This window comes from Salvelinus sp. IW2-2015, linkage group LG10 (genome assembly GCF_002910315.2).
Source record: "Salvelinus sp. IW2-2015 linkage group LG10, ASM291031v2, whole genome shotgun sequence".
Lineage (NCBI taxonomy): Eukaryota > Metazoa > Chordata > Actinopteri > Salmoniformes > Salmonidae > Salvelinus > Salvelinus sp. IW2-2015.
This window is the reverse complement of record NC_036850.1, coordinates 5783959-5811173: the sequence shown is the minus strand read 5'-3', so window position 1 is coordinate 5811173 and position 27215 is coordinate 5783959. Positions and strand designations below refer to the sequence as shown.

Sequence of the window (27215 nt, the reverse complement as noted above, 5' to 3'; positions counted from 1 at the left end):
GGTCTGAGAGTCTTTAAGTGCCTTTTGGCAAACTCCAAGTGTGCTGTCATGTGCATTTTACTGAGGAGTGGCTTCTGTCTGGACACTCTACCATAAAGGCCTGATTGGTGGAGTTCTGCAGAGATGGTTGTCCTTCTGGAAGTTTCTCTCATTTTCACAGCGGAACTTGAGCTCTGTCAGAGTGCCCATCGGGTTCTTGCTCACCTCCCTGACCAAGGCCCTTCTCCCCTGATTGCTCAGTTTGGCCGGGCAGCCAGATCTAGGAAGAGTCTTGGTGGTTCCAAAATTCTTCCATTTAAGAATGATGGAGGCCACTGTGTTGTTGGGGACCTTCAATGCTGCAGACATTTTTTGGTACCCTTCCCCAGATCTGTGCCTCGACACAATCCTGTCTCGGAACACTACAGACAATTCCTTCGACCTCATGGCTTGGTTTTTGCTCTGACATACACTGTCAACTGTGGGACCTTATATCGACAGATCTGTGCCTTTCCATGTCCAATCAATTGAATTTACCACAGGTGGACTCCAATCAAGTTGTAGAAACATCTCAAGGATGATCAATGGAAACAGGATGCACCTGAGCTCAATTTCGAGTCTCATAGCAAAGGTTCTGAATACTTATGTAAATAAGGTATTTTTGTTTTTAATTTTTTAGAAATATGCAAACATTTCTAAAAACCTGTTTTCGCTTTGTCATTATGGGGTATTGTGTGTAGATTTCTGAGGATTTGCATTATTTAATCAATTTTAGAATAAGGCTATAACGTAACAAAATGTGGAAAAAGTCAATGGGTCTGAATACTTTCCGAAGGCACTGTATATATATAAATAATAGCCATTAGAATATCCGTATACAGTTACCATAACATCAGGTTAACTTTGGCCTCTATACTATTCTATTCGATAATAGAATTCTCTAAATGTAGGCATAAGTTAATTGCAAGTAGTCCGTTAAGTCAATACTTTGAAGACAGGTGAAAATCTGCCTCTTCTTCTATCTGAAGCTGAATAGAGACAGATTTGCTTTCCATTTTATATAATTTGTTATGCCTGTTTTATTAGTTTTTTGCTTTGCATTCGCTTTGAGATGTTATTAGGTGAGGTGCTCATCAGGTGCAGGATGCATGTGCCCCATGTGTCTTTCGATCTGGTTGCATAGTAGACGGTCAAATGATATCAATGGCATTTTGGAGGGTTACCTTTGATAGATGGCAACAGTTGCATTTGATCATCCCAGTGTTAGAAGTGGTGGTGGCTGAGGTGCGTAGTGACCCGCTCTATCCACTGGGGGATGATCGAGCTCTGCCTGCGCTGCGGCACATGCTCGACTTGGACGAGGCACAACTCCTCAATAACACGCACAATGGGAAATTGGGGAGGTAGAGGCAACSGACAGATGTGTGATGCGCTTACTTAACCGTGGGCGATTTCACATATCAACATAAACTTTTATTTGCCCTCTCTCCGACGCAGCTTCTTTGACCAGGCTGAGGTATTGATACTCGCTAGACCTGCGTTTTATATATATTTTTTGCTGCCAGCACCGATGCAGCGGTGGATCTTTTTTTCGGGAATGGGGGTGATACTCAATAGACAGATCCTGTTGAATTGAGACAAGACAACGCCGAGACGCGTCCAAAAAGTGTCATCCCTCGAGTGCAATCGAACACAGATGTATAGGTGACATGTTCGCCGGTTGGATACGTCGAGGGATTTTAATATTCCCAAAACAAGATGCGAAATTGGGCAAACCAAGGAATTGCATCCTCACCTACAGCACATTTTGTAAGGTGCTGAAACGATTTCGTTCGGCCTTTATCAAATGTAAGTAGAATGTCTAAATGAATGAAGGTGGGGTATTTTTTTAACAGGGTGAACACAATTTCGTGCGTAATTGAAGGAATGTTTATGATTAACTACACAGACTAATGTTGCAGTTATCATGCGTTGTCTCCTGTTGCCATGCTAGTTATTATTATTATTACGATTAATGATTCATTCGTGTTATAAATATTGTCATTATAATTATTAGTATTATTAGACTTGTCGTGTTTGCTGGTCTTAAGTTGGTGATGCGTAGGCTTTAGTGCATGCATCGCCCAAACACGGGACATGCATTTGAATACATACATTTGTAGGTTGTCTAATCGAACTGCTCTTTCTCCCTTGCAGCTGCTGAAGACGTCAGCAGAATAAAGTCATTCAGAATAACTGAAGGTGTACAGGATAAAAGGGCCGGTTTTCTCATCACCTAAGATGGCACCCAGGAGGGACCACGAAAATGCAAAAATGCCGTATTTCTGCAAGTACTCACACTGGAGTTAACCACCTGAGGGACACATGAGGTGGTTTTGTGAATATATTGTCCAATATCTGGTGATTTAATAGGCGATACATTCGAAAAGCATTTAAGGCCTACACAATCACAGCCTATATTCACTTGGCTGTAATAATGATGTCATAAAATATGAGTTCGTTTACAAAAATATAGTAATGTGTTTCATGTCAACGACAACGTGAACTGTGTTAAAAAATGGACCTTTAATTACGCATTCTTAACTCACCTACGCCTCACTGAATAACAGGTGCCTGCTATCTGTCAAAGCAGGATCAGCCAACCTGTGCGCCCTTTGCTACAACTTGTTACTTTCCATTGGCCTACACGAGTCGTCGCTCAAGGGATCATATCATTCACCGGGAACTGAATTTACCCCCTCCTCAAAATGGAGTTTGCCATGATAGGTTCAGATAATGGGTGCAAAACTCGACTGCCTTATGGGTATGCTCGCGCACGGGAAAGGGAGCACGAAAGGGAGAGACAGGTACAGCAGGCAACAGCCGCTGCTGAAGGTGCAGCAACTGGAGAGGGAGGGGAGTCCTCTGGCCACCTCCTTAACAACCACCAGCAGCATCAGTCTCGCACCGCCTCCTCATCAAATGCCAACAACAGTAGCGGCAGTACCGCCTCGCGCCCCTCCTCCTCGCAACAGCCACAGCAGCACCACCATGAGTCTGAGCAGCAGGTTCTCAGAGAAAGGAAAAAGCAACGCGGCGTAGGACGTTGGAGAAGGAGTCGCCAGACTCTCGGTGGGGACTTGCGCCACTCGGAGTTGGCGCTACTTGGATCMGAGGAGGATATGATAGAGGAGGACGAGGCGGAAGGMGGAGAAGAGGAGGACRGGGGAAGCAAGAGTTCCAGTTTTCTCTGTAATATGGATGATGAAGAKACTGTCTCACTCACAGAYAGACRTCCCCAATCAGSATACGMAAATGTTTACAGYGAGTATGKGTGCTGCGAAAGAGTTGTTATTAATGTGTCCGGACTAAAGTTTGAAACTCWACTTAAGACTCTCACACAGTTTCCTGACACTCTTTTGGGAGACCCGGACAAACGAATCAGGTACTTCGACCCTCTAAGRAACGAATATTTTTTTGACAGGAACCGACCAAGCTTCGAYGCMATTCTTTATTATTACCAGTCRGGGGGGCGATTGAAGAGACCSCAAAATGTACCKTTTGACATCTTCTCTGAGGAGGTGAAATTCTATGAACTYGGRGAGGAGGCAATRCTGAAGTTTCGGGAGGATGAGGGTTTTGTCAAAGAGGAAGAGAAACCCTTACCAGAGGACGAGTTCAAACGCCAAGTTTGGCTTCTTTTTGAATACCCAGAGAGCTCACAACCTGCGAGRGGGATTGCAGTCGTGTCSGTTTTAGTCATCGTWATATCAATAGTCATTTTCTGTATGGAAACGTTGCCAGAGTTCAGGGACGAAAAAGAATACCTTAAACCACGAGAYAATTCGACAGAACCYCATGGACAGACCCCTTTTAACGACCCWTTTTTCATTGTGGAGACGGTRTGCATTATTTGGTTTTCATTTGAGATTATAGTGCGCTTCTTTGCAAGTCCAAGTAAAACGGATTTCTTTAAAAACATYATGAATACTATAGACATTGTATCSATTTTGCCTTATTTCATCACGCTCGGCACAGATCTTGCTCAACAGCAAGGCAARGGGGACCAGGCAATGAGTTTTGCAATCTTGAGAATAATCCGCCTTGTCAGAGTCTTTCGCATATTTAAACTCTCCAGGCACTCCAAAGGACTGCAGATCCTCGGACATACCCTCCGCGCCAGTATGAGGGAACTAGCGCTTCTGATTTTCTTCCTCGTTATTGGTGTTATTTTGTTCTCAAGTGCAGTGTACTTCGCGGAGGCAGACGAACCCGCGTCTCAATTCACAAGTATTCCCGACGCTTTTTGGTGGGCTGTCGTCACTATGACCACGGTCGGATATGGAGACATGAAACCAATAACTGTCGGTGGGAAGATAGTTGGCTCGCTCTGTGCCATAGCGGGTGTGTTAACCATAGCTCTTCCAGTGCCCGTCATTGTATCCAACTTCAATTACTTCTACCACAGGGAGACTGATAATGAAGCAGACTCGCCACCGGTTGTTGAAACCCCACCACCTGCCTGCCCATATTTCCCCAACTTTCTCAAAAAATTTAAAGGTTCCCCCTCAGGCTCTTCGCTGGGTGATAAAGCGGAGTACATGGAGATGGAAGAGGGGGTAACGGAGTCGCTGTGTGGGGTGGATACAAGCCTGAGTAAAGGAAACGGGACAGACATTGGCAGGAAAAACAGTACAAGTTCAAAGTCACAACAGACTGACGTGTGATGACAAAAAAAAATCTTATTCTCGTGAAGAAAGATATGCTGTCAAATCACACACACATAGGTGGTCAGACTCACACAAGTGCGYACTTGCGCGCACACACACACACACACGCACACACAGACAGACAGACGCACACAGACAGACGCACACATACTTTATATTTAGCTATATTTTGGGAAGCTCAAATATGGGGTTTTATTTTGCCATGTGGCTGCTTAGGGGAATATAGGCCTACGGGAAAATATACGCCCAAATCAAAAGCTTTATAACTATTATGACCAATGTAATCCGATGATATCAGATATAGGCTACCTATCTGGGCCTCGTAAACCTACAAATGAAATCGAAAATATTTAAGGGACAGGCTATGCATATGCACTTTATGAGTTTCATTTGTCAATAATGGAAGGGGAGACATAGTTATTGTTTTGCTGTTATGCGATAAAGTCAAAGTTTATAGTAGGCCTAGTTTGCACTATTGTAAAAGCTTGTTTGAGACGCTGACTTTCAAGAATGATAGACTAGGAAGTAATATTGAGAGACAGAAACTGTAGGACATATGGCAACCTAGACACCCTTCGTCTGGCATAATGAGTATTGAGATGTTTTTATTCTGAACAAGAATCAATTCTTATTGCGTTTCAGTGTAGGTCTAACCCCTCTGTGTACACAATAAAATAATCATTCAATATCGATCGGAAACATTGAAATAGCTAAATCATTTGTGAGATTCTTGAGTAAATGAGCATGATGCCTATTTTGGCAGCACACTGAGGTCAACAAGTGAGACGCTTGGCAAGCAACATTCTTTGCAACGATTAGGGCAAAATAAAGCCTTGTATTGACCGACCACCGAGGCGAAGCACAGGAATTACCACACCGGCTATCATGAGAGGTCCTGCACGGATATCTTGCGCGACTACAACTCCGTCCCTTTAAAACCACCTCAAACTAACTGACAATATCCCTTTACACGGACGTTGACTGAAACTTATTTGGGGGAAAAAATTACTGTCATCATGGAAACTTTGGGTTTGTGAACTTAATCTCTTGTTCGCTGGACCTAGGGCACATTTCTCTAAAATGAGAAAGGAAGGTCTGTTGGTCATCCCAGAAAGCACCAAGATCTCCAGCAGGCGGTTGTTTTCCAAGGTATGTTCACCTTTTAAATACAATCACCATGTGATGTGGTTTTATGTATATGAGCTTGGCACACACACACACTGATGTCACCGTACACATGTGACGCACTCTGGAACCATTTGGAGACATTCCAAATGAATTGATGAAAGACTTAGTTGCTTGCTGCATGTTTTTGAATCAGGTCAGGTACTGCCATACTACACCCACATTTTTAGAAGGATATACATACATTTCGAACTATATTCAATGATGCAACAATCCAAAAAGTAAGATATGCGCGTGCGTAAAGGGAGTTGACGCACTTTTTTCATTGACGGTAGTGATGCCATTAAATATGAATAGACTAGGCCAACTGTATCAAAACAAAGGATAGTGTGCTGCACAGGCCACTACTAGCCTGCTGATAGCATTAATTTAATTTGTCACCCGAAACTACTTGGTTGTACAGCCCCAATACACACACTCTTGATGTTGACAGCATTTATACTTTTGGGGCCCTGACATTCTGCCTAATATAATAATAAAATATTTAAAACCGAGTTGTACAAAGCAATATTTGTATATTCTCTGCACTCAGAGCTCTGTGTCTTTATCCAGAAAACCTGTCATCGCCTGTCAGACGAATACATTCACTGGTATTCATTGTTCTTTTGAAACGGTACATCCAGACACACAAAACCGGCTGGCTTAATGTGTTTTGTTACTGCGCCAATACACTGTAATTAGTTATGTTAAAAAGTTGCTGTGTAGCAAATCCTCATCAAAAAGGTTACTCAGCATCTGCTTGCCATTTCCCCAGCATGGCATCAATGCCTTCGATTTAAATTTGTTTTACTTGACACATGGAGTCATAATGGTTACGCTACCCGACTTATGACAACGAAATGGTAAGCCTGTGTCGGCTACGGATACTGCTTGCCATCAAGCTTGGTTAAAAAGAGTTTGGGACATCACATGGCAATGTTAAGTCAGATGTCAAACGTTTACATTATTATGAGTTTGTTTGACCTCTGATGTCATGTGCAAGACAGTCTTTGCAGTGTCAATTGTTACCATACACTAACCACATATGATGAGTAGGATACATGAGTGTAAGATTTTCCGATTTTCATGGGGTTTCCTCATCTCCAGGCATCAATTCAAAGGATTCAGTGTTCATTTGGATGGCTGTTGCCATATGCGATCTTTGGGGACCCTGGCAAGTCCCCAAAGGTCGCATTCGCGTTTATCGTTTATTTGGTTTAGTGAATTTCCCCAYTGAGGCTGTATGTACAACCAGTTTGACTGAATCTACGTACTGTTTGTGTGGAATACTCTGTGAACCTACAGAGTGGGTCAGATCTGATCAACAAGATAAATACACTTCACTTAGCACAAAGTTATCTCTCCCTTTTATGTTTTATTCCATTGGGAATAATAGGTACAAACTTTGCTCTGATTCAAAAACATAGTAAATGTATGTTTGGGCCTTCTCTAGTACAGTTTATGTTATACAGTATAATACAATATAAACTCAGCAAAAAAAGAAATGTCCTCTCACTGTCAACTGTGTTTATTTTCAGCAAACTTAACATGTGTAAATATTTGTATGAACATTACAAGATTCAACAACTGAGATATAAACTGAACAAGTTCCACAGAGATGTGACTAACAGAAATGGAATAATGTGTCCCTGAACAAAGGTGGGGGGGGNGAGATGTGACTAACAGAAATGGAATAATGTGTCCCTGAACAAAGGTGGGGGGGGGGGTCAAAATCAAAAGTAACAGTCAGTATCTGGTGTGGCCACCAGCTGCATTAAGTACTGCAGTGCACTGTAACGCACAGCGTTGAGATTGCCTGCAATGAGAACAAGCTCAGTCCGATGATGCTATGACACACTGCCCCAGACCATGATGGACCCTCCACCTCCAAATTGATCCCGCTCCAGAGTACAGGCCTCGGTGTAGCGCTCATTCCTTCGACGATAAACGCGAATCCGACCATCACCCCTGGTGAGACAAAACCGCGACAAAAGCACTTTTTGCCAGTCCTGACTGGTCCAGCGACGGTGGGTTTGTGCCCATTGTTTCCTGGTGATGTCTGGTGAGGAACTGCCTTACAACAGGCCTACAAGCTCTCAGTCCAGCCTCTCAGCCTATTGCGGACAGTCTGAGCACTGATGGAGGGATTGTGCGTTCCTGGTGTAACTCGGGCAGTTGTTGTTGCCATCCTGTACCTGTCCCACAGGTGTGATGTTCGGATGTACCGATCCTGTGCAGCTGTTGTTACACGTGGTCTGCCACTGCGAGGATGATCAGCTGTCCGCCCTGTCTCCCTATGCGCTGTCTTAGGCGTCTCACAGTATGGACATTGCAATTTATTGCCCTGGCCACATCTGCAGTCCCTATGCCTCCTTGCAGCATGTCTAAGGCACGTTCACGCAGATGAGCAGGGATCYTGGGCATCTTTCTTTTGGTGTTTTTCAGAGTCAGTAGAAAAGCCTCTTTAGTGTCCTAAGTTTTCATAACTGTGACCTTAATTGCCTACCGTTTGTAAGCTGTTAGTGTCTTAACGACCATTCCACAGGTGCATGTTCATTAATTGTTTATGGTTCATTGAACAAGCATGGGAAACAGTGTTTAAACCCTTTACAATGAAGATCTATGAAGTTATTTGGATTTTTACGAATGATCTTTGAAAGACAAGGTCCTGAAAAAGGGAAGTTTATTTTCTTGCTGAGTTTAATATATGCCATTTAGCAGATGCTTTTATCCAAAGCAACGTACAATGCCTTGCAAAAGTATTCAGACCCCTTGGATTTCATTGTGTTACAAAGTGGGATTAAAATGGACTTAATAAAAAATTATTGTTTACAATCTACACAAAATACTCTGGAATGTCAAAGTGGAAGAACAATCATAACTTTATTTAAGATGAATGAAAAATGTATAAATACAATATAGTCATTGCATAAGTATTCAGCTCCCTGAGTCCATACTGTACATGTTAGAAACACCTTTGGTAGCAATTACAACTGTAAGTCTTCTTGGGTAAGTCTTTAAGAGTTTTACACACCTAGATTGTGCAATATTGGCCTATTATTCTTTWAAAAATTCTCCAAGCACTGTCAAATTGTTGGGGATTGTTACGTCCGTCGTTAGATGAATGAGACCAAAGCGCAGCGTGGAAAGTGTTCATGATTTTTAATACTGAACTCCGACAAAACAACAAAATACAAAACCGAACTTAACGTTCTGCAGGGCTAAACAGCAACTATGCAAAAACAAGATCCCACAAACTAAGGTGGAAAACAGGCTGCCTAAGTATGATCCCCCATCAAAGACAACGATAGACAGCTGCATCTGATTGGGAACCATACCCGGCCAACAAAGAAATAGAACACATAGATTGCCCACCCAAATCACACCCCGACCTAACCAAATAGAGAAATAAAAAGGCTCTCTAAGGTCAGGGCGTGACAGGGATCATGGCTAGACAGCCATTTTCAAGTCTTGCCATAGTATTTCAAGCAGATTTAGGTCAAAATTGTAACTTGGCCACTGAGGAACATTCACTGTCTTCTTGGTAAGCAACTTCAGTTTAGATTTGGCCTTGTGTTGTGGGTTGCTCCCCAGCATTTGCCGATGTCAAGCATAACCATACCATGATCCAACCACCACCATGCTTGAAAATAAGGAAGCAGTTACTCAGTGATGTGTTGGATTTGCCCCAAACATAGGGCTTTTCATTTAACCTTTATTTAACTAGGCAAGTCAGTTAAGAACAAATTCTTAGTTACAATGACGGCCTACCCCAGCCAAACCCTAAAGACGCTGGGCCAATTGTGCGCCGCCCTATGGGACTCCCAATCACGGCCGGTTGTGATACAGACCAGGATCAAACCAGGGTCTGTAGTGACATCTCTAGCACTGAGATGCAGTGCCTTAGGCCGCTGCGCCACTCGGGAGCCCAGTGTTTTCCTTTGACTTTTTCAGTATTGTTTATGGCCTTGTTGCAAAGATACATGTTTTGGAATTTTTATTTGGTATTTTTGTGTTCTTCTTTTCACTCTGTTGATCCATCCTCAGTTTTCTCCCATCGCAGCCATTGAACTCTGTAGCTGTTTTAAAATCACAAATGGCCTCATGATAACATCCCTGACAAGTTTCATTCCTGTCCTGCAGCTCAGTTGGTGTTGCCTGGTGTTGCAAGCATGGTGTTGCAAGCATCATGCTCAACCAGTTGAGCTACAGAGAACTCTTTGGACATGTGCAGTATGTCTGGGCCTCCGTCTGACATATTTATAGACTATGCTATGCCGTATTGCATTGCAATTCCAAGTTACACAAATATTGCGTGCGCATGGAAAATGAAAGGCTAATCTGTATGGAAACAATCCTACTGTTGTTCTCAATTGCGGAAGAGATTGACTAATGTACACGTGGGAGCTTTAGGAGACTAACCTCTGTGTAAATGGAACCCACCCTTGGGGTTTCAATGTTGAAGTCACATAATATGCCTCCATTGAAAGATAGCAACCTGAGTCTTTGTTAACAACACAAAATCTCACAGCGGATCTTTCCAATGAGCTCAATTAATCTGACAGTGCGCGCAGGAGTCGATTATGTTACCTCATTCTAGACGTGTAGATAATTGTGCTAGTTACACATATGCTTTAGTGTAGGGTTTCACGGTTTCCTGACTCACACGTATGGAGATAACGGTTGTCGCCGTGGTTACACTCTTATTACAGAGTGACGTAAAATGCTACCAAGTCTTTGTAGACTACGAGTCTTTGTCTTTATGAGTCTTTGTAGTCTTCATGAGCGGAGCTAGGAAGTGTGTATATAGTCCACAGAATTGACTCAAGTTTGGAGTCACACATGTAACTGGGGCAGGAGGAAATTAAATCCTGGCACACCGCTGGACAGGTAAGCACTTCCCAGAGATGTCACATGGAGTCTTACTCGGACTTGGTTGTCCCTCGGGGTGCAAGCGAAGGGCCTGCAGAGATGCAGTGGTAGTGTATTAACAAGCTCGAGATTTAATGCAACGCAACAGCTGCTCAACCGTGGGACTTTTTCTTCCTGACAGACGCGGGCTGGTGACTGGAAGGATAGAGGCCTGCTGGTAAACTTTAGTGGCTCCAGATGTGTCATCAGCTGTGGGAGTCTTGAACGGAGCGTTGAGATAAGTCATGAATGAGTAAGCAGGGTCTCGCTGGTTGTCGTAAACACCTAACGAACGACGTCATATGAGCTGTACAGTGTAAACTATTCATGTAGTGTTCAAATGCAAGCTTGATTGCGCAGGGTCGAACAATCTGGTAAAGTAACAAGGCAAAAAGGTCAAGTAGATGGAGTTTTGAATAGTAGTTGATATAATGAAGGCCTATAGATAATGCAACAAGTTTTTTTTGTGTAATCCAACCACGAAATGACAAAATATGTGAAGAAGGTAAACCACTTAATTAATTTGGTTTTTTCCATGATCCGATCCTAAGTAAAATCATGGTTTACAATTCGATTAAAAGCACACGTTGTGCATTGGATACCATATGTAATGAAATGTAATGAGCAACGTGATCATGTTCCTAGTCAGGGATATATGTAAATCAAGCACACAAATTTTTCACTCATGACTAATCAAGGCCACCCCCAGTGGACGTTGAAACCCTCAATCCTGGATGAGCCGGGATACGTGATCAGAGCCTCCCTCTGTATTGATCAGCTTATGTAAACGTAAGACTGCATTCCCAAAATCAAAGCAGTGGCATCTTTAGTCCAGGTGGAGCCAAAATGGCTGCCATAAATGAAGACCCCGTAGACCTAGTCTCCCACTCCCCCTCTGTGCTCTCCTGCTTTGGAGTGACTGGAAGCTTTTATGTGGAGTGATTAATGCTAGCTCTCCAGGGCCCTGGGTGTATCGGTGCATGTGTGCGTGCGTGTGTGAGTGCATGCGAGTGTGCTGTACACAAGGAGCCAGCCTACAGGGGCCTCCACTCACTGTTGGTGACTCAGAAGGCAGCCCGGAGGACTACAAAGACCAAGATCCCCCGCATAAAGTGCATGGGAGTTGCTGTTCAGTAAAAAATGATGAACATTCTGATGAATGAAGGAGTACCCTTATTTTTATAGTGCTTGACATGCCACGTGGTTTTGTTCAAATATATGGTTAGGTCAAGGGAAGCAAGCAGAATCATATTTTCTCAAAGTCAAATGATTCAAACCAGGTAACACTTTACATCATCAAGGTATGCCTTGTAAAGGGTTTGGAAGTGGTTTATAGACTATGTATTATAGGTGGTTTAAAATAAATAGCTATACTCATTCATTGAAATTGTGATTGACAAATTGTGAGACGAATATTAGTTATAACTGCTTATTATTATCTATAGATTAATAATGAACAGTCCATAAGATACTTATAATCCCTTTATAAACCCTTTATTAAGTATGCTTAAATGTAGTGTTCCCCAAAATCGATTGGCCGTTTTAAAGAAGAAGTTGAAACTCATGGTTGTAATTGGTCTAGTACAGAGTCAAAGGGAGCTATTTTTAAACCAACCGAGGTACGTATTTACAGAAATACTGCTGAGGGGTGGAGAACGCTGTTGTTTACTTTCTATTGCTGACGTCATAACATCTATAATTGAATGATTTATTTACTTCTTGAGTCTCTCATGGCTTCGTCTGATAACATAGACATGTTGTTACCCCAACCATAAATGTTTGGGATATATTTCCCTAAGGAGCCGTTGTGGAACGTTTGCTTTACTATTATCCTTGTCTTTGATTTTATAAAAACTAATGTTACAAAAATGTACCAGTAAGCCCTTGAATGGTCAAATATCATTGGTTTTGGATTCCTCACAGAGGTTTTGATGGTGACTTGCAGATATGCCCCCTGGCAAAAACATGCTACTTCTCTTTAAAAGTAACAGTCAGTGCTCAAGGGCTTTGTACGTCTTTTAATTTTATTTGGACCAGATCCACAGAATTCTTTTGGGAAGGCTTTCACTTTTTTTGGTGGATTACGCAGGAAACAACAAAGTTCTCTTTTAGGATTTTGTTTTACTTCTCAAACAGTAAGTCCTTTCTCCCTCAAGCCACGTCTTGGTTTTTATACAGTCATGGTTTTCTGCTCTTTCGTCAGCTGGCACGTTAAAACACTGCTCGGCAGTGATGGAAAATTCCCTCTCCATTTTTATAAATAACAAATGGTTTATTTATTTTCTTCTGTAATCCTTTTTACCCATACTTGAGAAACAACTCTGCTGCACCTGCAGGTGGTAAGATAATGATTAAAGATAGATCTCTAGTGTAAATGATTATACAGCAATTACATTTATCTAGCAATGATGCGAGACAAAGCATTATTTGTTTCTTCTTTATTGTTGCTTTATAAAGGGATCTTCAATCCTTAATTCCAGATAACGTAGCAGTTTTTTTTATTGTATACTTGGTAGCTGGTTGTACTGTAGTTAGTTGAAGTGTATTGATGTTAAGGGTTTTATCAATACGTTCAAACCATTTGACATCGATTAACTGATCACATAGCCAGTCCACTGTACTTTTCACTGCATGTCAAGAAATACTGAAGATGCACAGAGTACTCTTTGGGTTGGTTTCCTGGACACAGATTTTTAGTCCAGAACTAAGCTTAATCTGTGTTAGGGAAACTGTCCCTCTATGTCCTATGTAGAATTAGGCTCTTTCAATGTTCCAAAAGTTACAAAACAACTGCAATTAACAGCATTACTGAGCTGTAAAGAAATGATCAAATGTGCAATATCCTGAACAACGTGGCTTAAGTGCTGTTCATTAACAATTATCCCACTCTAGGTCACCAAAGGATTCTCCATTCTCCACTTAAAAACGGTCAAATTTCCTCCCCGCAGCCTATTACGCTTAGTCTACTAAACAACGATAATGTGTTGTCTACTGCTATTGTCTAGGAGATTAAAAATAGTATGGCCAAATACCTTTGTTGTACGGCACATCTGCAAGGCGGTGATATTGGCAGCCTTCTGAGATAAAATAAAATATTCTAGCATCTGCCTTATCATTAGTAATCTCACTGTTTGCCTTGGTAGGTTTCCGGTGAGTTAATTGGGGTTTTGTGCCCTCCCTTGAGTGCCGGCTCAAAAACTGCACGTTTGAGGCTATAAATAGCTGATAGCATTTCCTGCTGTACTGGGGAGAGATTTTGTATTTTGAAAATAACCTGTATTGATGCCATTTGTTGTTGCATTGCCTATCTTTATTCTGTATAGACACACCAAGAGGTGTCATGACAGAGAACAGAGAGAACCTTGTGGCACGAGATAACCTTTGTCTTAATGTAAGTTCAAAAGAGGAGGATAAAGATCTTTAATACACTGTAAGAGCTCCTATTCAATTCAATGAGAGTTCTGGTTTTCTCTCAGTATATATGCCAACAAAATTACCTTTTCATGCTTTCATCATTGAGTATTACGTCGTTTTCCAAATTTCTTATTGAAATAATTGGGAATATTAACATCTGGAAGGTTTAACTGTATACCAGGCTCTCCGGTGTAGCTTTGGAACCCAGATTGGGAAATCAGAGTTGATCAATCAGTTGAGGCTTATGCGTTTTCCACTGTTGCTTTCCCAGGCATGAAGTTAAAAACACTTTTCCCAAGGGTGCCGGGGGCCACGATAAGCTGCAGATGAGAATGTTTGTGGTAAATGAAAGCATTGTCATAGCAACCGTGCCTGAAATTTTCTGATGTATAGTGTGTCGGAGTAAAGTGTGTGTGTTTGTGTGTGTGTAYGCTCATCTGTATATGTGTATTTTTAAGTGTTTGAGAGACTGTTTTTCCAACTCTCACCCTCTGTTTGGAAAATATGTGTCAGGGAAGTACACAGTGCAGTTTTCCCCTAAACAAACCACTGGCAGACTACAACGCTTAAAATACGAGAGATTTATTTTGCGACTCCATCTGGCATTTACAGCACCTGTGGGTTGGAGGCTGAAATCCAACTGCAAGTCAGCAATAGCGGGGAAACTCGTCATATCACTTCTCTGGTCCTTTTTGATGTGCTACATGCTGTGCCCTTAAGTGGTTTCTGTCCTCTGACTGGGGAGCGTGGTTTAACTCTCAGTGTGARGTTGCATTATTCATCACACTTTCCCAGTTGCAACGCCACGTGTTAAAATGTGACACTGTGCTCTCATTTCAATGTGGCGCAACAGCATTTCACACAGTTATGGACGCAAAGGAAGTGTGTGTTTGTTCTTGTTTGGGTGTGCACCTGCATTTCTTTGTGTTTGTTTTTCATTTTGACATGCATGACAACTTTTGTGAATTGGAAGGTTAGAGTAACGGTGTAATAACAGTGGAATAATAACCATATTCCCGAGGCCGAGGGACACAGTATATCAGTGTAGTGGGTTTTGCACTCTGGGTGATGGAACTATCCTATTCAAAACTATCCTAAAAGCTCCTGAACATGGCACTGTCAACACCTCCTTACACATCGCTGTCTGTATTTCTGAGCTCCTAATTGGAATATCATGAATACTATTATCGCCCACATTGACATTTGTATTGGTTTTCAAAACGTCTTCGTTCACTCCTTTATCGACTTTCCTTACTGCCCATCAATCAAGTAATGCTGCTCAGATTGGTTCCTTGGAAATAGGATAGCCACTGGAGACCTGTGGTTCTGACAAAACAGGATCACTTCGAGGAAGTTCTAGAGTATTACAGCAAAAGCTGTAATACTTACAAAGGGCTACTATTGAGGGAAGGGTACTTATTCTGCAGCGGATTCACTTTACATTTTAGTCCTTTGGCAGACGCCCTAAGCGACTTACAATTAGTGCATTCATCTGCCGAGAGTTAGGTGAGACCACATCATTCACACAGAAAATTCAAGAAAGTTCCTGTGTGAACAGTCATCGTGTAATCAATCACACTGGCTAGTCACGCTCACCCGCTCCCAGTCCGTTTGCATTTATCCCAAACTAGCTAATCAATGGAATAAGACAAGAAACAGATTAAATCAACTGTTTATGTGTTTTTCTCAGCTGCTCGCATTCTCAGCACCCCCTTTTTCACCCCCCTACCACATCCACCTTCTCCCTCTCATTAATGAAGTCCAAATGTTTCAGTCAGATCCAGAAGCCTGGGCAGCGTTCCCTGGCTTTCTGGATTCCTTGGCCCAAGATAATTATGTGATGCGATTTTTCACTATTCGTGCCAAATGGAGTGTACAAAGCACTTTTCATTTCCATTTGACTTTATTTATGTGTGTCATGTCCTATGAGTTTCTTGCTTGACCCAAACTATTTACTTAATGTGTGTAGGTGGGTCATCCATACATTTTTTGAAGAGACATCCATGCTTTATTTACTGTAAGTTATGCTTAATGTACAGTGTGGCCAACTGGGATCACTAACTCAAATGGTTGTTAATTGCATTGGCCTTCTGTGGTAGGCGATTGTGGTAAGGAAAGAGGACTAAGTTGTTCTCGGGTGTTATGGTAAGATTAGGCAAAGGAGCTTCAGCAGTGCCGTGCAGTCAGGAAAGGCACTTGTGGCCAATGGCGTTACAAAGAAAGCTGTGTCTAGTGACCCCAGCGTAATATGATCCAATAGGCAGACAGAGTTGTGGTAATGAAGAGGAATGGAAAAGCAATAACGATCATGCCACTCGTGTGAGCCAAGATTCAGTCTTGCGACTTCAGTAAGGACATGGCCTAATTGGTTATCTAACATTCACGTAAAATACCACAGCCATCCATCCCACTTCTGACACCAGTCTAGCATATTTGGGGGGTTTGCTACCTAACTGTAACTGGGATAAAACCAGGAACCTACTGCATGCTAACTCAATACTTTACTGACACAACACTTTCACAACACTTTCACCCAGTTGTCCTCTGAATCATTCAGATGTTCATTGGCAAACTTCAGACGGGCATGTATATGTGCTTTCTTGAGCAGGGGGACCTTGCGGGCGCTGCAGGATTTCAGTCCTTCACGGCGTAGTGTGTTACCAATTGTTTTCTTGGTGACTATGGTCCCAGCTGCCTTGAGATCATTGACAAGATCCTCCCGTGTAGTTCTGGGCTGATTCCTCACCGTTCTCATGATCATTGCAACTCCACGAGGTGAGATCTTGCATGGAGCCCCAGGCCGAGGGAGATTGACAGTTCTCTTGTGTTTCTTCCATTTGCGAATAATCGCACCAACTGTTGTCACCTACTCACCAAACTGCTTGGCGATGGTCTTGTAGCCCATTCCAGCCTTGTGTAGGTCTACAATCTTGTCCCTGACATTCTTGGAGAGCTCTTTGGTCTTGGCCATGGTGGAGAGTTTGGAATCTGATTGATTGATTGCTTCTGTGGACAGGTGTCTTTTATACAGGTAACAAACTGAGATTAGGAGCACTCCCTTTAAGAGTGTGCTCCTAAYCTCAGCTCGTTACCTGTATAAAAGACACCTGGGAGCCAGAAATCTTTCTGATTGAGAGGGGGTCAAATACTTATTTCCCTCATTAAAATGCWAATCAATTTATAACATTTTTGACATGCGTTTTTCTGGATWTTTTTGTTGTTATTCTGTCTCTCACTGTTCAAATAARCCTACCATTAAAATTATAGACTGATCATTTCTTTGTCAGTGGGCAAACGTACAAAATCAGCAGGGGATCAAATACTTTTTTCCCTCACTGTATACACACACACATAAACAACGGCATTCACGGACAGATCATTTGCATGAGCTGCAATCCATTGGAAACAAATGGCTTTATCGTTCTCGTATGGATGAAGGTCATTGACAGTATGAATTCCTTCGGAGAGGAGGGATGGAAGTCTGGGTAGAGATGACAGCTGATATCACTTTTTGTTTCAGAAGCATCTGTGTGATTTATTATGTGGGAAGTGAGGCTATAAATCAACCGCTCTGGCATTTCTCCTCTGCTAGGGAGTCACAGAAACGTTACCGTTCCTGCTTTTGGCTGTAGAGGCTTGAAAATCAGACATGCTAGCTGGACTTTCCCATTTCGGCTGTGGTTTCACACGATGCAGGGTTGTCCTGCTAGTGCATTCGCAATCTTCTACCCTCACATTTTGATGTTTTGTTTCTAGTTTTTAGGGAGGTGTTTTAACCCCAACTGAGAAAATCGGTGTAAACTTTGTACTTGGTTGTCAACACTTTATAAATATGTCCCTTTATAGTAGTATATCCTTCCTAAGCTTACAAGTTAGACATGCAAAGTAATTCTACTCTTTGCCCTTGCGAGTTGGTGCACAAATAATGATTAGTTATTCATGGTTGAACCTCTCACTCTGTGGCAGTAATGATGCCCTGGTCCTTTAAAAAGTTGTCTGTGGACTTGTGGCAAAATCCCACATGTATAACTGTGTATACCTGTCATTATTTGTGATTATTTCAATATCTTCTGCATATATTTGCTATGGACTTCTATTATACCAGCGATGATCTCCCTACATCCCATGAACACGGTGCATTTGAAGGCGTTTCTCACTGCCTAGCAACCTGTCACAACTGTAGCCAGGCTTGCTTTCCACTTGTAAGCCAGTAGGATAGGGTCTAAACATAGGTTCTTCAACCTCACAGCAATGTCCCAAGAAAAAAAGCTTTTGCGGGACCGAAGTGATTTGAGTTGCGGATGTATCAGCTCCCTCAGTCGGCTTGTAGTGAATTCACTCGTACACACTGTATTTCGTAGATCTGCTCTTGCCAGTCCTGCCATCCATGTGCACAGAGCTCGTATAGAGGGGACGAGGRCGTCTTTGCATTAATGATGTTTTCTGACCACCGCCAACCCTGCCAGCGCCATGCCTTTAATTTGCTGTGATGTTCTGTCATGGTGTAATATGACTCACAGTGCATTGCACATGTGCTTTCTGAGTGGAGCCCCCCTTTGTCGCTTTGAATCAACTTGAGGCCCACAACCGTCACATACGCCACGCTTGCTTGCATGGGCTGCCTTGGCCAGCCCAGCTGACCAGCACAGCACAGCCAATGAGAAAAAGAAACAACAGTGTCTGTGTGGGCACTCAACCGTGCCAGCAAAAAGTACATTGCTGATAAATCTACATAGATGAATCGTAGAAAAACGACGTATGAATATTTCCAGCTGACAATTGGTGGCTGTGGGCTTAAGATGAGCTTGAGAATGGTGAACCGAATGTTGATTATTTGTGTGTGCGTGTGTGGCCTGCATATTTATAGTCTGCTTTGTGTGACTGTGAATGTCAGGACTGATCTGAGAGCAGTGCCTGCAGGGGAATGAGGCAAGAATCCCCCAGCCTTTGGATTAGTGTCAGTGTGCAGGAAGCGAAGGCTGCACTTCCCCCCCCCTGAGCTACGTGTGTCTGTTGGGTCTCTAAAGCTGTCTGTTTGAATTCTCTCCATACTACAGTACACAGCGTTCCATTATAGTCTCTCGATTGTCTTGAAGCCCTTCATGACAGCCAGTATCCTCTCCATTAGTTCAGGTTTTCAAACCTSTCCATATCGGTCTGTAGCTACTTGAAATGCATGCCATTTGAACATCAATAGAGATCTAATTCAAAGAATCTTAGTGCGGCTGTTGAGAATTATTATTCACATTTTTTTTAAAGGTGTAGATCAGCTTTAATATCGCAGATAAATTGTAACTTCCATCAATGTACGTGTCTGCATAATTTCCAATCCCCATATATTTTTGGGCAAATATATATATGTCACTTCCGGCCATGATTGGGAGTCCCATAGGGCGGCGCACAATTGGCCCAGCATTGGCCGGGTTTGGCCGGGGTAAGCCATCACTGTAAGGAAGAATTTGTTCTTAAGAGAATTGCCATTTTTTTAATAACAATAATATATATATATATATATATATATTTGGACACACCTACTCATTCAAGGGTTTTCTTTATTTTGTTTTATTTTATTTTGACATTGTAGAATAATAGTGAAGACATCAAAACTATGAAATAACACATTTGGAATTTTACATTTAAGTCATTTAGCAGACGCTCTTATCCAGAGCGACTTACAAATTGGAAAGTTCATACATATTGATCCTGGTCCCCCCGTGGGGAATGAACCCACAACCCTGGCGTTGCAAGCGCCATGCTCTACCAACTGAGCCACACGGGAATCATGTAGTAACCAAAAAAGTGTTAAACAAATTAAAATATATTTTATATTTGAGATTCTTCAAAGTAGCCACCCTTTGCCTTGATGACAGCTTTGCACACGCTTGGCATTCTCTCAACCAGCTTCACCTGGGATGCTTTTCCAACAGTCTTGAAGGAGTTCCCACATATGCTGAGCACTTGTTGGCTGCTTTTCCTTCACTCTGCGGTCCAACTCATCCCACTCATCCCATGCTCAGTCCCGTCCTGTACTCCCTGTTCACTCATGACTGCATGGCCAGGCCCGACTCCAACACCATCATTAAGTTTTCAGATGACACATCAGTGGTAGGCCTGATCACCAACAACGATGAGACAGCCTATAGGGAGGAGGTCAGAGACCTRRCCGTGTGRTGCMAGGACAACAACCTCTCMCTCAACGTGAACAAGACAAAAGGAGATGATTGTAGACTACAGGAAAAGGAAGACCGAGCACTCCCCCATTCTCATCTATGGGGCTGTAGTGGAGCAGGTTAGGAGCTTCAAGTTCCTTGGCGTCCACATCACCAACAAACTAACATGGTCCAAGCACACCAAGACAGTCGTGAAGAGGACACGACAAAACCTATTCCCCTTCAGGAGACTGAAAAGATTTGGCATGGGTCCTCAGATCCTGAAAAGGTTCTACAGCTGCACCATCGAGAGCATCCTGACGGGTTGCATCACTGCCTGGTATGGCAATTGCGGCCCAGTATATCACTGGGGTCAAGCTTCCTGCCATCCAGGACCTCTATGTWTTTTTCTTAAAACTGCATTGTTAGTTAAGGGCTTGTAAGTAAGCATTTCATTGTATGTTCTACGACCTGTTGTAGTCGGTGCATGTGACAAATACAATTTGATTTGATTTGATAATTTGGTTGGAATCCAGAGAGGTTAGGAAAATGATCTAGATCCTCTATGAGGCTGTAGAGGGATCCAAATTGTGGATCTAAAAGAAAACATGAATCATCAGCGTACAATGACACTTTTGTTTTTAAGCCCTGGATTTCTAATCCCTTAATATTATTGTTGGATCTGATTTTAAAAGCTAACATTTCAATGACAATAATAAATAGATATGCCGATAGTGGACACCTTGTTTTACTCCTCTTGACAGTTTAAAACATTCTGARAAGTAGCCATTATTTACTATTTTACACCTAAGGTTACTATACATGATTTTAACCCATTTTATAAGAGATTCTCCAAAAGTGAAATATTCCAGTTGATAATTCTACATTTCATCATTCAGTCTATGTGTCACTGGCTCAAGGGATTTGGTCCCTACGTTTGTCTATCAAAATATATCTGGGAAAGATGTGCCTTGGTGTTGGTCATTCTTAAATTTCGCCTATGAGGTAGTTGTATCTATGAGTATTGGTACCAAAAAATCTGAATTTTTAAGGCAGGGTAGGCAGTTTCTTCACAGGTAATTTAGATCAGTAAGGTTATGGTGAAACACACTGTATAGGCCCACCTTTTGTTCGCTGCTTGGATATGCCTGTACTTGRCAAGGCTAAGGCCTAGATTCAATCAGATCAAGCGTTAACCGGCGATAGCAGACACCTGCATAGCTGATGTTCAAGTTCAAGTTTTTACTGATATCCACATGGCAGTCAAAAATACTGAAATACATGGTTATTACAATACACACCCAATAACACATTCAAGTTGAAATCACAATTAMAATTCATGACAATATGTACATTAAGGAGACTCACAGGGTCCATATTTGCGAACGTTAGAAAAAGTTTAAGCTCAACCTGGACCTCAAAATGCGCTTCAGCCAATTCAAATCGTTGAAGTAGTTGCACATGATCAAATGCTACATGTTAGCTGTTCCAATTACACAACCTAGCACATTTAGCCCTATGCTAACCTGAGCAGGTGGCAGTGATTATTTCCTGTGATAAATTCTGCATCAGCCTATCAAATATCTTAGACTTTATATCCACCAACCAATAGCATTTCTTAAAATAGGTCAACTTGGCCACCAGAGGGATATGTTACACCTCCAAATTCAAGGTTTAGTTTTGTTCCACTTGGTCAGTCTCAAGTGCAGAGTGACAATATTGCATGATGCATCCTTGACTAGGYTTCTAGCTACTAACTTTAGACAAAATTTGCTATTGCACATTTGCTATTTAAYGCAACAGTTTTTGTGACAAAACTAACGGTAGAGTTGAAAATGCAACATAAATACATTGAAGTTTTATTCGGTACATTAAAACTTAAGAGAAAAAGTACATTTTGTGTGCACCACGTCATCACACACAGTTTTTTTTATCCGCAACAAGTCAGTTTGGTGCAAACACCACTGGTGGGAAAATGTGCATATTTCCTTTATGCGGATTTTAGAATATTCACATGAAAATATTTCGCCAATTAGATGGAAACGTACAGTTTATGACAAATAATACCCAATTTTTGCTAATCCATTTCACACACATCCAYGTGCTTTAATGGAAAAAAGATAGAAGTCTATTACAACATTGAAGTTTATCATACATCCTAAAAACTTTTTTGAAGAGCATTATGGACTTGTCAAATAGCTGTAATTTACCGACTTCATCACTGCATTCTGGTAGCACACACTGCTAAAGTGGTTCCCTCGCATCAAGCATTTTTGTTGAGGAAAACACGGTCCACTGCTGGTCCTCGATGCTTGATTCAAATAACGCATATGGGACAAAGTGGATGATTATAAAATATAAAGTAATATAGCCTATAGTAGCAACGATTATCTATGGAGCTGTCACGTTCCTGACCTTATTTCCTTTGTTTAGTATGTGTTTAGTTGGTCAGGACGTGAGCTGGGTGGGCATTCTATGTTTTGTGTTTCTATGTTGGGTTTATTGTTTGGCCTAATATGGTTCTCAATCAGAGGCAGGTGTTTGTCATTGTCTCTGATTGGGAACCATATTAAGGTAGCCTGTGTTCACTGTTTGTTTGGGGGTGATTGTTCCTGTACGTGTGTTCGTCTGTTCTGTGTTCCCATGTTCAGGACTGTAGCGTCTTCGGTTCCTTCTGTCAGTTTGTTGTTTTTGTTCGTCGTTTAAATATCCTATTAAATTATGGATTATCACCAAGCTGCATCTTGGTCCTCCTCTCTTTCACCCGAAGACAGCTGTTACAGTAGCAGTGCCAGTAGCCTATGTGACGTCTGCAAGAGGTATTCCACCTAGAAGCTCCTCCTTAAACGTATTCGTATTCTTCATTTATAAGGTTTTACTGCCCTTTTCTTCTCAACACTAACACAATAAATGTAATTCTATATTTTCAAAGGGGGAAAAAACGAATGTGAAATCAAACCCTTGGCACAATCTGCGACAATTACATGGTGTTAGGTACTCCACAGAGAGAGCTATTTGACCAGTCAGTCAAACACATGATATATTGTAGTTGCTTTGATTATCAGAATGTGCTGTTGAACTTCTTTTAAGGACGCTTCATAAACAGGTGTTGGATCACATCCAACTAGGTCAACGATTTTAATTGGCTGATACGGAATTTGAACCGGATATAATCACAGCCATCTGTCTGCCAGGTTATCTGATGGTAATAGCTAACATATAGCATGTGATCACACATGCAACTACGTCAAGGACTTTAATTGGCTGATACGCATTTTGAGATGGATAAAAGGTTTAAACTTAAACTATTTCTAATGTTCGCAAATATGGCCCCAAAGAGTATTGTTGATTAATTTGATGCAATGGCGGTGTTGAAGGTGTAACTACATTGGAACTGTTAAATCGGTGAGCAGCTGCTCTTGTGATCATTATCACAAAGCCACACCCGTCCCACTCGCATTAGAAGTTCAGAACGAGAAAGTGTAGGTTATATAGAAATAATGATGCTCAAATTGGGTTGGTTCCCACCGTTCAGAGTTAGCTAGCTGAACTGTTGAGTGTCCTATCTAGATAGATAGCGAACGGCACCACACGTGACAAAGCTAGCAACCTTTCGTGCTTTGTTTGGCTAACAAGAGCGGGGCTGTTTCTTCAAAGTTGTTACCCCACCATTGAATCACCATCCCCCTTTTGAATCCCTTGTAAAAGATAAGCCTAGCAGTGCATTTTACCTCAAGTTACTTGGTTTAAGCACAGTCTGCACAATGGTATTAACACGCACTGGCTTGGCTAGCTAACTATGGTGGTGGTTATAGCCAGCTAATGAGGTAGCATCACTYTTAGAGCTACTTTCACTAACCTGAAAGTATATAGAATGACTTTATTTCCCACTCCCCTGGTGAATAAAGCTCTCTTTTTCTCCTTACCTGACTTCCAGCTAATGTTACCTCGTCCAACTTACCTGTTGAATAGCAGCTTGTGGTGCGGGTATCCATCGCTCCCCCCGGTCGAAACGATGATGGCGACAGGTTTAACGACCAAGTCATCAGGGAAGGGAGAGAAAGTAACGCAGGCTTGTCCTGGTAATTGCAGCAATTACATGGCCCATTCTGATTCCCCATCAGTTATGAGCTGCGCTGCCTCGGTGTGAACCACGCTAGATGTGCACATTGCGCCCAGCTGGGCCCAGGTGTCCTTAAACGTAGAGCAAGGTACATGGAAAGGGAAACCTTCTACTTGGGAAGTGCCGACTTCATCCTGAAGTTGTCGAGGAGGTGTGGGGACATTACGGCAGATCTGTAGGCATGGCAGGACAATGCACATGCGCTTGTTCTTCGCGATGAGAGATCACTGCGCTCCTCTACAGTGCTTCTGTGCACCGTTTTTAAAAATGTATTTTATTTAACCTTTATTTAACTAGGCAAGTCAGTTTAAGAACAAATTCTTATTTACAATGACGGCCTACCCCGGCCAAACCCAACCCGGGACTCCAATCACAGCCGGTTGTGATAACACCCAGGATCGAACCAGGGTCTGGAGTGATGCCGTCTAGCACTGAGATGCAGTGCCTTAGACCGCTGCGCCAATAGCCTTTCCTCCCGTGGCCTGACTCCCCCCCAGGATACACCCCTGGTTCGTTGTTTTATTTAAAGGTATCCGTCCGGTCTCCAAGCCATTTGCCGCTGGTTTTGAACCCCTCAAGACAATTTTTCACATTTTCAATTTTCGCTTAAAGTGATATACCCAACTTTAGCTGCCTGTAGTCCAGGCCCTGAAGCAAGGATATGCATATTCTTGATACCATTTATAAGGAAACACTTTGGAGTTTGTGGAAATGTGAAATGAATGTAGGAGAATATAACACAATAGACCTGGTAAAAGATAATAAAATAAAAAACACAACCGTTCAAAAATAAAAGATTCGTATTTTTTTTGTACCATCATCTTTGAAATGCAAGAGAAAGGCCATAATGTATTATTCCAGCACAGGTGCAATTTAGATTCTGGCCACTAGATGGCAGCAGTGTATGTGCAAAGTTTTAGACTGATCCAATGAACCATTGTATTTCTGTAAAAAAAAAAAGTCAAGACTGCCAAATTGCCTAATTTGTAATTATTGTGCACTCTCCTCAAACAATAGCATGCTATTCTTTCACTGTAATAGCTACTGTAAATTGGACAGTGCAGTTAGATTAACAAGAATTTAAGCTTTCTGCCAATCAGATATGTCTATGTCCTGGGAAATGCTCTTGTTGCTTACAACCTCGTGCTAATCGCACTAGCCTACATTAGCTCAACCGTATTGTGTAAGGGACACTGATCCCGAAGAAGTTTTAAGACTCTATCTTATAAGATGGCACTGTTGTTCACCGTGGCCACTGAGCACGTTAGGACCTTAATGTCTCAGTTCATCTTACGCTATCTTATAAGATGGCACTGTTGTTCACCGTGGCCTGAGCCGTTAGCGACCTTCATGTGCTCAGTTCATCCTTCACGCGCTCAGTTTGCCCCCAACTACTCCAAGATTACAATATGCCTAAATGACATATAGTAGTCAAGCCATTAATCTATTTTCCTTCCATCCGCCGCCATTCTCTTCCCCAGAGCAGCGGCGCCTGTACACATTGTGTCCACTGTAAGCCTGCACATCTACATGGACAGGACGAGGCCATTCTGGGTTGTGACCAACGGTTAGTTTGCTTTACCAAACTTGCTTGGGATAAGGCTTTGTCCAAACAACGCCTTTCCCACTGGGTAGTGGAGGCTATCACCAAGGCCTACAGTTGTCGGGGACTGCAGTCTCCTCTGGGTGTCAAGGCGCTTTCCACTAGAGAAATTGCTACGTCATGGCCACTGTTCAGGGGTATCTCCGTCTCTGAGAATTTGTTTGGCGGCTAGTTGGGCTTCCCATCACACCTTTGGGAGGTTCTATCATTGGATGCACTGCGCCCTTCCTGGCACACACAGACTCGGCGCTGGACTGAGTAGGATGGATCAGGTACATTACTACAGTTGAAGTCAGAGGTTGGAGTCTTAAAACTAGTTTTTCAACCACTCCTCAAATTTCTTGTTAACAAACTATAGTTTTGGCAAGTCGGTTAGGACATCTACTTTGTGCATGAAACAAGTAATTTTTCCAACAATTGCTTACAGACAGATTATTTAACTTATAATTCACTGTATCACAATTCCAGTGGGTCAGAAGTTTACATATACTAAGTTGGCTGTGCCTTTAAACAGCTTGGAAAATTCCAGAAAATTATGTCATGGCTTTAGAAGCTTCTGATAGGCTAATTGACATCATTTGAGTCAATTGGAAGTGTACCTGTGGATGTATTTCACGGCCTACCTTTAAACTCAGTGCCTCTTTGCTTGACATCATGGGAAATCAAAATAAATCAGCCAAGACCTCAGAAAATTTTTTAAGACATCCACAAGTCTGGTTCGTCCTTGGGAGCAATTTCCAAACGCCTGAAGGTACCACGTTCATCTGTACAAACAATATTACGCAAGTATAAACACCATGGGACCACACAGCCATCATACCGCTCAGGAAGGAGACGCGTTCTGTCTCCTAGAGATGAACGTACTTGGTGCGAAAAGTGCAAATCAATCCCAGAACAACAGCAAAGGACCTTTGTGAAGATGCTGGAGGAAACAGGTACAAAAGTATCTATATCCACAGTAAAACGAGTCTATGTCGACATAACCTGAAAGGCCGCTCAGCAAGGAAGAAGCAACTGCTCCAAAACCGCCATTAAGAAAGCCAGACTATAGTTGCACATGGGGACAAAGATCATACTTTTTGGAGAAATGTCCTCTGGTCTGATGAAACAAAAATAGAACAGTTTGGCCATAATGACCATGTTTATGTTTGGAGGAAAAAGGG

General features: G+C 42.2%; 1 protein-coding gene across 1 annotated transcript in view; it reads left to right on the top strand.

Moving 5' to 3' along the window:
* Positions 1–2181: 2181 nt before the first annotated feature.
* The window catches only part of LOC111969199 (potassium voltage-gated channel subfamily A member 1-like), a 33276-nt gene continuing 8242 nt past the window's right edge, over positions 2182–27215 (top strand). The window contains exon 1 of the mRNA XM_023995147.2: positions 2182–5837. Coding sequence (XP_023850915.1) covers positions 2727–4685 — 1959 coding nt within the window. The 5' untranslated portion in view covers positions 2182–2726 and the 3' untranslated portion in view covers positions 4686–5837. The remainder of the gene's footprint in view (positions 5838–27215) is intronic.